At 39.6% G+C, this 12,310-nt stretch overlaps 1 protein-coding gene across 7 annotated transcripts in view; it reads left to right on the plus strand.

Annotated features, from left to right (window-relative positions):
• The window catches only part of PDLIM5 (PDZ and LIM domain 5), a 243,581-nt gene extending 234,934 nt beyond the window's left edge, over positions 1 to 8,647 (plus strand). For all 7 annotated transcript variants that reach the window (XM_081960458.1, XM_081960460.1, XM_081960463.1 and 4 more), the window contains 2 exons: positions 2,928 to 3,043; positions 4,703 to 8,647. In XM_081960458.1, the coding sequence (XP_081816584.1) occupies positions 2,928 to 3,043; positions 4,703 to 4,792 (206 nt within the window). In that variant the 3' untranslated portion in view covers positions 4,793 to 8,647. The remainder of the gene's footprint in view (positions 1 to 2,927; positions 3,044 to 4,702) is intronic.
• The last annotated feature ends 3,663 nt before the right edge of the window (positions 8,648 to 12,310 follow it).

A 12,310-nucleotide genomic window follows, 5' to 3' on the forward strand; every position in this document is an offset into this window, starting at 1 on the left:
CTAGTGGACAACCATTTAAATATGAGCCAGCAGTGTGCAGCAGCTGCCAAAAAAGCCAACACAGTTCTAGGCTGCATCAACAGAGGGATAGAATCAAGATCACGTGAAGTATTAATACCACTTTATAATGCCTTGGTAAGGCCAAACTTGGAATACTGCATTCAGTTTTGGTCACCACGATGTAGGAAAGATGTGGAGACTCTAGAAAGAGTGCAGAGAAGAGCAACAAAGATGATTAGGGGACTGGAGGCTAAAACATGAAGAACAGTTGCAGGAACTGGGTATGTCTAGTTTAATAGAAAGAAGGACTAGGGGAGACATGATAGCAGTATTCCAATATCTCAGGGGTTGCCACAAAGAAGAGGGAGTCAAACTGTTCTCCAAGGCACCTGAGGGTAGAACAAGAAGCAATGGGTGGAAATTAATCAAGGAGAGAAGCAACTTAGAACTGAAGAGAAACTTCCTGGCAGTTAGAACAATTAATCAGTGGAACAGCTTGCCTCCAAAAGTTGTGAATGCCCCAACACTGGAAGTCTTTAGGAAGATGTTGGATAGCCATTCGTCTGAAATGGTATAGGGTTTCCTGCCTAGGCAGGGGGTTGGACTAGAAGACCTCCAAGGTCCCTTCCAACTCTGCTATTGTATTGTATTGTATTGAATCTGGCTTCCTCGCTGATTTTGCTTGTCAGAAGGTCGCAAAAGGTGATCACATGACCTTGGGACACAGCAATGGTCATAAGTATGAACCGGTTGCCAAGTATCTGAATTTTTTCCCATGATCAATGGGGATGCTACAAAGGTCATAGCTGTGAAAAATAGTCATAAGTCCCTTTTTTTCAGTGCAGTTGTAACTCTGAACGGTCACTAAGTAAATGGTTGTAAGTCGAGGACTACCTGTATTTGTAGTTCAGGATTGAGGGGTCCTTGATGCTGAGCTTGGTTGTTTACTTGCAGAAGCTTCATTACCCAAACTAAGCAACATCATCAGTGGTAGTAGGAAGTGGGGCTTAACCCAGTTCAAGGATTCAAATAATTTAATACCCAGTTTGCCCAGGGTCAGTGGGAGGCATGGCCCATCCTTGTCCGCCAGCTCCACCACACATGCGGGACGATCCCCCCGCGATGGCCAATCTGACGCTGGGTGAACAGGTTGTTAAATTACCCACCCCCCTCAATCAAAGTAGATCCTGCGTGCTGCAATGGAGAAATGGGCATCGGAGCGGCCAGCATGAAGGAAGGAGGAGGAGAAGGGAGAAGAAAGAGGGAAAGTGGCTTCCTTCTCTTGCGCCAGCCGCTCCATTGCCCGTTTCTCCATTGCTGTGCAGCGCAACGCCTAGGATCCACTTTGCTAGTGGCGGTGGGTAATTTAACAACTGGTTTGTGTGAACCAGCTGAATCCCACCCCTGGATTTAACCCAGCTTCACAACTTGAATGGAAGTAACAAAGCAATAACAAAAATAACTGAACATTCATCCCGTGAGTTTTCTTGGACTTCAGCTGGACTTTCAGGTGACATTACAGAATTAGAGATACAAATTCATTGTCCACACTTGGTACATCTCTGATCCGCCTTTTGCTTGCACAGATTACTTTAGGCTACTGTTCCCATGGTTAATGTAACAGGGGAAAAAATCTTAAGACTGAGCTTGAAAAGAAAAGAAAACAGAAGCTCTTCGGTCTGCGCCGGCTACTGTTCCGTAGAAAGCTTGTAAACCTCTTAAAAGTCTAAGCAGGAGCCAAGTTAAACAGATCTACATTCGTTTTCAGTATGATATTGTGAAATAGAGATGAAAGAGCTTGTCAGATTGAAAATAAATATATTTGAATAATGTGTCATATCAAAAATAGCATACACATTTATTTGGCAAGCTCCTTGAGCTGATAAAGTAGTTCTCATTTAACTTCAAGCATGGAGTTGGTAGTTGGAGAAAGAGGTGTACTTGATTGTTTATATAAATCACCACCTATCTTAAATAAATTGTGCATCATTTTACTTTGGCCTCTTCACCTCTACTACAATAACTAAGTTATTGGAGTACATGCCTACGGTGTGTATAGAATATAACAGTGATGGCAAACCTTTTTCCCCTCAAGTGCCAAAAGCGCACCCGCTCACGCTACCATGTGTGGGGACGTGCCCACATCCGTAATTAAATACCCCCTGTGAAAATGGCCTCCCTGCCCCCCCCAGAGGTCCTCCGGAAGCCAGAAATGGCCTGTTTTCTGACTTCCACTGGGCCTGGTAGGTCTGTTTTTTGCTCTCCCCAGGCTGAAGCTGGGGAGGGTGAAAACAGCCTCCCCACACCCTCCGGAAGGCTGAAAATTGGCTGGCCAGTGCGTGCATGCACGCTGGAGCTGTAGGACAATGCCTCACGTACCCTCAGATATGGCTCCGCGTGCCACAGGTTCGCCATCACAGGAATATAAAAAGAGTTGTATGAAATAGTCACGTGGCTTAGGAAAATATTTGATAAATTCCGCTTTGCATGTGATTCTTTCATTATATCCTTTACCATATGAATGATATTTCATCTTGATCCTTTTACAGAATCAAATTGTTTGATGCAAAAAAGAAAAGTTATTTGAAAATTACAGTGACCCTAATAATTCCCATATAGCTACTTAGCTGTGATTTTTTTTTCATCTTACCAAATCAGGGCAGACATTGGAGAGCAGCAAAGAATTCTCTATATTTTCTTTGCTGGCCATCTGGTGGTGATAACTAATTTTGTACCGTTAGATTAATCAGATTGCAAAATAGCAAAATATTTAATCCTCCTACAAGCAAGAGTGGGTTGTTAAAACTACAAAGAGAAAAAGTCTTCAAGAACGTTGCCACTGTTGTAGGCATACAGCATTTATTCTCTTGTGGATTTTGCTAAAATTGCTGGTATTCTTTAAAGTGTCCACATTATGTATTCTACAGATTATTATGCATTATTTGGTTCCATGTGCCATGGATGTGAGTTCCCTATTGAAGCTGGGGACAGGTTTCTGGAAGCCCTGGGTCATACTTGGCATGATACCTGTTTTGTGTGCTCAGTAAGTATAAAAACGTGTTATGAATCATGTATGGAGGAATGTGCAGGAGGTGTAAAAGATAAGAACTAGCCAAGCTGGCAGAGCAAAATATCCAGCATCTAGTCCAACATTCTGTTCTCTAATGAAAAGCCCACAAGCAGATCATGAATGTAGCTGCAGCTTCTCATTAACAAGAGCATGAAGAAGTTCAAATCTGCAAGCAATAGTCATTTAACACAGAACTCCATCATTTATCATCAGGGATTATAGTTGTTGCTACTCCGTTACTCATGCTTTGATCTTGTCTAGGCAACATGTAATGTGTTAGATGTTGGGTTGCTATTACAAGGGGGTTTAAACTTCAACTGCTTATGAAAGCTTAGTATTGAGTATTGGTCATTCCTACATTGTGTTCAACATTAGAAACACAATTATTTTATTTCCAGGCCTATTCGTGGTGCTAATGTTGACTTTCAAAGACTAAAAACATATAATGTAATGCCTAGTGTTAATATTTGATTTTTATTGTACGATTTTTGTTTTACCATATATCACTTTGGCATGATTGCAATTGTAAAACGCAGTTCAGAAACATTTAATTGCAACAATCAGGAAAAGTTGGGGAAAACTATGCAGAAGTCAACAATAAACACTCCTTTTTTACAACTCTGTAATACCTTAATTTGGGGTAGAGTTGGGGAACAGCCTGTTTACTGGCCAGATGCCCTTCCTGTCATCACATGTACCCTAGTTCCCCGAAAATAAGACCTCCCCAGATAGTAAGCCAAAAAAGACTTTTGAGTGCATGCGCTAAAATAAGCGTTCCCCCAAAAATAAGCCCTTCCTGAAAAGATTGAAACACAGTAGCAGCCATAAAGTGACCACGCTCGCCGCTTCCTGCACTTCAAAAATAATAAGACCTCCCTGAAAATAAGGCCAAGTGCTTATTTTGGAGGTCAAAAGAAACACGGTAGTTTGCAGCAGATATATTTTCTTTGTGCCTTAGAAGATGGGTCCCCAAATCCCAGTCTGCAGATCGGGACCCATCCACAGCATGCCAAAACCCGGTCCGCGCAAACAAAGTACCATGCACAGGGTGAGGGCAGCACGTGAAATCACGTTCCCTCTGGTCCATGGGAAAACCTCTCTCCTTGGAACCAGTCCCTGGTGCCCAAAAGGTTAGAGGCCTAGAAGAGTAACATCTGCCACTACCTAGGATTGAACTTTCAACCTTCTGAGTGGGAGGTGAGCATTTTCATCACTAGGCCACCCCACCCCCAAGAAGTCAACAATAGCAAAAAAAGTGTAGCAGAATTCTCAATTGCCCATAGAGAATTTATTATTCGTATTTATACACGAATTTATTATTTTTATTTATAGAATAAAAAATTGTTAGTGGCCATGGAAAATGTAGTTGATTCTCAGTCAGAAACAAAGAAGAAACTTCAAGAAGATGATAAATAGATTACAGAATTTGGAAGTTAATATCAATATCCGAACAAGGACATTTTGCACCACTTTTCTTGCAGATCCCGTTTTTGTATAACAATTCACAATGACGAAAAAGCAAAGAAATCTAATTAAGTTCAATAAAGCACTGAGTACTGAAAGGACCTGTATTTTATGTATGTATATGAAGTTGTGGAACACTGGCCTTTAATTAATTTTATGCTATTTCAGGTATGCTGTGAGAGTTTGGAGGGCCAGACTTTCTTCTCCAAGAAGGATAAGCCTCTATGCAAGAAACATGCTCACTCTGTGAACATCTAAAACATGAAAGGTTACTCCAACAAATGGGAGGACAAGAAAAGAACAGGGCTGGGTGTTGGTTTTCAAGATGTATTTATATAAACTTTAAATTTGTAGAAGCAAAGATACGGGAAGCAATAGGGTTTAATGCCTTCACATGAAATAGAAAGGGGGATAATTAATTAATTAGCTTTGGTCTGAGAGCTTTTCATTCTGCTTCAGTTGCGAAACAGAAATTTTCAATCCAGAATTTATTTGAAGGACGCCAGTTTGGAAATAGCTGAGTTAAAGTATATAATGAAAGATTGAAGCTAGATGTTTCTTGTTAATGAGAATAAATGTAAAAGAAGTGGACATTGCTGATTGGTTTTTATAATCAACTAATACTTTGCCTTAATCCAATACTTGGTAGCAAATCCTGCATTGTTATTTAAATGCCATAAGCCATAACGCAGCTGCTTGGATACTGCAGAAAGTAAAGAGGATGGACCCTGATACCTAGCAAATTTAGAATTGGGTTTATAGCTGCTTTGCAGGTAGGGACAAACATTTTGGTTAATTGATCTGTTCAGGTAGAATCGAGCTATTTATCAAAGAAATATTTGTCAGTGAACTTGTTCTGACTTAGGCTTCCGCCAAAAGCACGAAGCCGAGACCTTGTCCCGATAAACCACTTTTATTTAATTTACAGTGAATTTCTCTCCAGCAAAGTCTTTCCTCTCCCACAGCCTTTCAAGATAGTTCACAATTAGCGACCTTTATTAGGCTTGGAGAGTAGCCAGGCCGATATCTTTCAGATGCCACAATACTTGGCAAGAATGCAGGAATGAACTAATTGTCTCCTGCAAACACCACTCCCCTTTCGCTCCTCTTTTATTCCCTATGGGAGGGGCCATTCACTGTCCACCTGTGGCCTTACTCCCAAGTCGACCCTTGTTCCTTAGCTCTTCCCTTCATCTGGCAACTCTGTGCATGCGCACACTGGGATCAGGCTCCAGCTATTCATCTGCCTTGCTGATGTCTGACTCCGAAGGCAGCTGATAACTGTCAGACAGCCCCGGCTCCATCTCTGCCTCTGATGCAGAGCACTTGTCAGAGCCTTCCCCAGATTCCAGGACTGGCCCATGTTCCTCCCCAACCTCCCCGCTGGCGGGCCACAACAGAACTGAGAAGAGTAATCTTCATTAGGTCTCTTCTGACTTCAGGTATCTAACCCTGCTTAGTAGAGTTTCCAAACCCCTTTGAAATGCACAATTCATACGCTTGTATTCTGCCCAATGAACTGTTAAGATATTTAGATTTTCCAAAATCAAGCTAGCAAATACAACTTTTGGCACAAAAGAAAACATTGTTTTTGAGAAAAAATTGAAAACGTTATGTCTCCACATAGTTCCTTTAATTCCCACCAGGCATAACATTTGCTTTTTGCCTTTACTTTTTTTTTAACCTTCAGAAATAATGCCTAAAAAGTAAAATAAACGTTATCCATTAAGTCTTGAAGTCCTCACTGATGAAAAGTTCTGTAAGTGTTCAGGACGCATATGCACATTGTCTTGAAAGAGTAGCAGATATCAAAAGAAGTCTAAGTAGTACACATAGATAGGATTGAGGTAAGCTCAGATTCACATAAATTAAGCCCTTACTTTTCATTTACATTGTGTGCACATAGCACTTATTTGGTTGTAACACACAGAAAAGGCTAGAGGATTTTAGTTCCAGCTTTTGAAGGTAGTGAACTGTGGTTGTGCAGTGGTTAGAGTGCAGTACTGCAGGCTACTTCTGCTGACTGTCGGCTGCCAGAAGTTTGGCAATTCAAGTCTTGGTTCAAGGTTGACTCATCCTTCCATCCTTCCGGGGGCCCAGATTGTTGGGGGCAATATGCTGGCTCTGTAAACCGCTTAGAGAGGGCTGTAAAGCACTATGAAGCGGTATATAAGTCTAAGTACTATTGTTATAGTAAGTACTGAAGATTTTTATTTTCTTTTATGGATTTGTCATCAGCTGCTTTAATCATATATATGTAAAATACATACTGAATTACGTCGAAATGCTTGTTTGCTTTGTGTGTGTGTGTAAGTAAGTAAGTCAACTTATGAACTAATTTTTCACCCTATATATCTCCGCTCCTCTTTTGATAACAGTAGGAAGAAGAGAGAGATAAAAAAGGAAAGACAATTGATAATGTAATATGTTCTTTAATGCAAAGGTTTAAAAGAATAAGTGGATAGATTCCCAAACGAGCAAAGAATTTAAATAAACTGTACAAGAAGGCTGAGTCAAGGATCTTTATGAGGGTAGGGGAAAGGTCAAAATTTGCAAGTTGGTGAGCTTAGTGTCCTGATTCATGCTTCCCACTTTTGTGTGACATTGACACTTCACACAAATGGCAGATTGTCACATTGCACATTGGGTCACATTGCTACACTTGCCATTTGCAGATGTTGACCTTGGGAATCCAGGGAGACATTGGCTACTATTACTTTTTTGGAAACTCTTAAGAAATTAAAAATTATGATACCCGAGAACAAAACAAGCATTAAAACAAAGAAAGGCATAATTTGAATACATTAACATTTACAACCTGAAGACCTCTTGTAGTCAAGTTGTCCTCATAATACATTTTCAGAATGGCCTTGAGACTCATAGTGGATGCTTTTTGTGTGTACGATGGATCAGTCAGAGCTGAACTATGATAATTTTGCATAATAAACGATAGTATTTCCATATTGGAACCAATTTAGAGTTCCCAGGTATTTACTAAAGAAAGGAGGATTATATTGAACTTTGTGTAAGTTGTGTCGTGATGACATCACAAAAAGGGGATGATATTAAATCTTCAATAGTATTCATTCCAGTGTTGTAAGTATTCCAGCATTTTCATTTGACAAGCATGGAATAAATAGACTGGATCAGAGTTAGCCAAAATTATAATCAAAGGAATTTAAATTAACCATATTTAATTTAGCTTCTATTGTTTTTTATGGATCTGTTCTAAGTCTGTATCTAGCCCCTACATATGAAGTTTATTCTTTATTCCTTAACTTATTTAGATTTTTTTTCATTCATTAATAAATATGATTCATTCATATATAAATACCATATCTATGTATTGTAGGAGAAATATGGTTATCAATCAGCATTTCACAGGGTGAATTACAATTTGTAGAATAAGGTGACTTTGACTTTAGTGGCAAATGTCCAGAAGTTATTTGAGAAGTTATTTTGCTCTGCATTCAGGAAATGCATAGGCTTCCCGTGACTGAGAATCTGGAGAATTGAAATTTCAGGCTCTGCCAATTGAGGAAGATTGAGCTAGCTGCTGTTATTAAAAATGGGAAATATGACACAGGAGGAGAGGTGGATAGTTGAGTGGGTAATTTATGTACACTTTCCATAGATAACAAGCCACTTATTTTGTAAGACAGGATTGCAATTCACCTTATTTATGAAAGCCTAGATGAAGAACAAACGGTTGCATATTGTAATTAATTAGTACATCATTCTTTGTAAATAGACTAATGTCCCTCTGGTACAAGAGCTAAGGTAAAAATTAAAGATGGTTTGGTCTTCATATCCTGCGAATCAAGAGTTTTGGGGTGATTTTCAAAAAGCAATAAATGAATAAAGTTGGACTTGGTTATTCTGTATTTTTTGTGACGTTAGTTTTGTTTCAATCAATTTATATTCTAACGATCTTGATAACAGGCCTCATTTTATTGCATTGCTCTGTTTTAAAACAAGTGGTTTTTTTTTTCATCTTTGCTTAAACACATAACTGCTTCTGTTGTCATTTATCTATCTGTTCAGTTGTTGTAAAGAGCCTAGTCTTTAACTTGACCTGATGTACACATCAATAAACATAACTGTGGAATTACATAGTCAATGCTTTGTTTTAATGCCTCTGAGTTTAATACCATCACAGCAAAGTAGCCGTATACCTTTACAGTTCATGTAGTGACTGTTCGAAATTGCAACGGCATTGAAAAAAATGAGTTTTTGTTCTTCCGGTGGTGATGTCGTGACAAGTGTGGGGAAGAAGATCAGGGCTCTGGCTTCTTATCTCAATCTACACGCTTGGAGGAGTACATTGATCTTGGAGAGAGAAGCAGAGGAGTAGGGAAACCCTAGGAGTAACGAGGCAGAGGGTGACCTAGCTAAGATTCTGTTCTGTGCAGTTTGGAGAACCCCAAATCCCACTCCTGGCTGCCCCCACCCTCTCAGGAGTCCCTATGTCGCCTGTTTTGAATGCAGGTAAATGCAGAGCGCACACGGAGGCTCAGGAGGGAGAAAAACGGGCCTACCGGAAATTTGGGTCCGTTTCCAGAGGTTCTCCAGAACCTGGGGAGGCTGTTTTCTCCCAGAGGCTTGAGGAAAGCCTCCAGGGCCCGGGGAGGGCAAAAATGCCCCCTCTCACCATGGTGCAGGAGGCCAACTAGGCCACACCCACCGAGCAGCCGGGCAGAAAACCCCTTGCTAAAATTTTTGAAGCCCACTCCTGCTTATAGTTATGACCATTGCAATGTCCCGGGTCATGTGATCATATTTTGCGATCTGCTGTCAAGATGGGAAAGCCGGATCCACCCAACAGCTGCGTTATTAATTTAACAACTGCACTGATTCGCTTAACAAAGGTGGCAAGAAAAGTTGTAAAATGGAGCAAAACTCACTTAACAAATTTCTCACTTAGCAACATAAATTCTGGGTCGAGTATTTGGTCTTACTTCCTGCCTGTATTTGGTCTTACTTCTTTTTTCTTTCTTTCGTCAGCTGGTAGGAAACACAATAGCTGACAAAGTTGTGTACAAAGATTGCCTAATGTTCTTTCCAAGCCGGAGACCATCAATAGGAACTGCAATTCTATCTTTTCCAACGAGGTTTATCTGATACTGTATTTAGCCTTAGCACAAAGCATTCTCTGATTTCACTTTGCGATACTTAACCATCTATAGTAATGTGGTCAATTACTTCATGATAACAGTAGCTCCTGGGATTCTAATGAGCTTGATGTTTTTTTTCTCTAGGAGAACGTACTGTTGCGTTCAACCTTGTTTGTACAATGAAAAAGGAACACTAAATAAAACACTACAAAAAGCTAGAGGTAACTTTACAGGAACCATCTTCCGTTGCAAGTGTTTAGGCTACTATGATGACGACTGCAAGTCTATTTAAACCAGGGGTGTCCAAACTTGGGAACTTTAAGACTTGTGGACTTCAACTCGTGGACTTCAACATGCTGGCTGGGGAATTCTGGGAGTTGAAGTCCACAAGTCTTAAAGTTCCCAAGTTTGGACACCCCTGATTTAAACTGTTAAACTCTAAAAGTATAATTTATTAAAGGCATCAAGACTATGCTAAAAGCTTTGACAACAGAGAGTATGTTTTTCTACCATTTTAGCAACACAAAACATTCATTTATGCATTAGGAAATGGTAATCTAGAATAATCTCTATGCCCTTAAAGCTAAATTTCAAAATGTAAGCCATTCATTGTTCAACACAAAGTCACTCGGCTGACTGGTTGAACTGTACTATATTAAGGATGTCTTCAAAGCTTTTCTCACTGAACTTGGCATTCAATAAAATCTTAATTTAGGGTGAAGTTTAACTTCTGGGAATACTCATATCCGGCTTCAGACAAGGTCTTGGTAATATTAGAAATTCATTGAGATTTTATTATTAATTTTCTAGTGTGTGTTAGGAGTGACCAGAAAGAGCATGATGGGAAAAAAATGAAAATTACACTATACTAAGGGCAAAGTAGAAGTCAGCGAAAGATCGTGGCTTTCACTAAAACCACTTAATAGGGCATTTCAATTCCTCTAAGAAACATTTGTTGTCATGGGACATCTCAATCAACGGTATACTTTGTGCAATTTAAATTTCATAAGTGAAAAAAAAAAAAACTGCCACTTCCTATCAAAGCTTCCAAAATGATTCTGAGAAATCCTTGTCTTGCACTTGGTATAGAAGCCTTTGATTTTACAGTCAAAAAATCAGCACGTAGTAAGTATCCTGACTTATTTAGTTTTTATTTAGAGAAACTTATTATAACGCCTGAAATTATTTTCACAAATGTATTATAAATACATTTTGGATGTTTCTTTCACTGTATGATAGTGAAGTTTTATTCAATCCTTATTTTGAATTTCGAAATCTTAAATTTTCAAAAAATTGCATGTAATGTTTTTAGAAAATGGTTGGCTGGTTTAAAATGGTTTAATGCAGTTTGTTCATTCAAATACTTGTTTTCATAGTTCTTCAATAACTGAAACTGTTCTTGAAGATTACGTGACTTTTAAAAGGCGCAGCATTTTAGTTTCGATGGCCATAAAGTGCAGTGTGTTCCCTATCATTGTTATTGTTCCTATTCTTCCACAGCTAAACTTTTGGTTCTTCGTGCCTACATTAAAACAATAAAATAAAAAATAATTGCTCTCCTCTGTATGATTATTCCAAAATTAATCAGGTTTTACAGAGATCTAGCTATTAAAATCAAGGGATGCAGTGGCTCAGTGGCTAAGACGCTGAGCTTGTCGATCAGAAAGGTCAGCAGTTCGGCGGTTTGAATCCCTAGCGCCTTATAACGGAGTCAGCTCCCGTTACTTGTCCCAGCTTCTGCCAACCTAGCAGTTCGAAAGCATGTAAAATGCAAGTAGAAAAATAGGAACCACTTTGGTGGGAAGGTAACATGAGCCTTCAGTGTTTAGTCATGCCGGCCACATTACCATGGAGACGTCTTTGGACAATGCTGGCTCTTCGGCTTTGAAATGGAGATGAGCATTGCCCCCTAGAGTCGGGAATGACTAGCACATATGTGCGAGGGGAACCTTTACCTTTGCCTAGCTATTAAAATAGCGCAGTACTGTTCCATTCCTCTCCGTTTGGCCATTTGGTTGTTTCCTTGCATTATAATAATTTTAAAATGTCAGGTTAGTTAGGAGCAAAGCCTGAAAATTCACAGAGATGTAATATATAATGTGTGCATTAGTTCAGGAATGCCATGTCAATCAAATCTGGATTTGATCAATGGTTACCAGTAGTTAATTTTGTTAATTTAGCTTCTCAAACTGACGTTATCTCTTCATTGAAATGGTGGGTACTTACAATGCAGGAACGGGAAGCAAACTCACAAGATAATCACTGACTCACATCGGGAAGCTATTTAGGGAGAAGGTGTAAAGTCAATTAAACATTCACAGTTTTAGTTACGTGCCAACTGATATTCTGCTCGTGGAACAAAGCTAAGCAAGCCATTGGAATTGACCGAGAGAAGTGCCTGTTTATAGAAAGTGAATGTTGAGCTGTACTTACTGAACTCAATATCACTTAGAAAATCATAACTAGGATTGCAAAGCATTCAACTGGAACTTCATAAAGCCCAATGGTGCGAGTGAAGCTCCCTCCTTGAAGTATTAAAGCAGCTGTTCTCCCTGGGAAGGTCAGCTCAGCTGCTTTGAAGATGCTTCCTGTTATCTGTACACATATGCACTAGCAAAAACTCTTCACAGTCCACTAAGAGTCCAGTACAGAGAGTGGTTTG

The sequence above is a fragment of the Natrix helvetica genome (assembly GCF_964273705.1).
Source record: "Natrix helvetica genome assembly, chromosome: 7".
NCBI classification, from domain to species: domain Eukaryota; kingdom Metazoa; phylum Chordata; class Lepidosauria; order Squamata; family Natricidae; genus Natrix; species Natrix helvetica.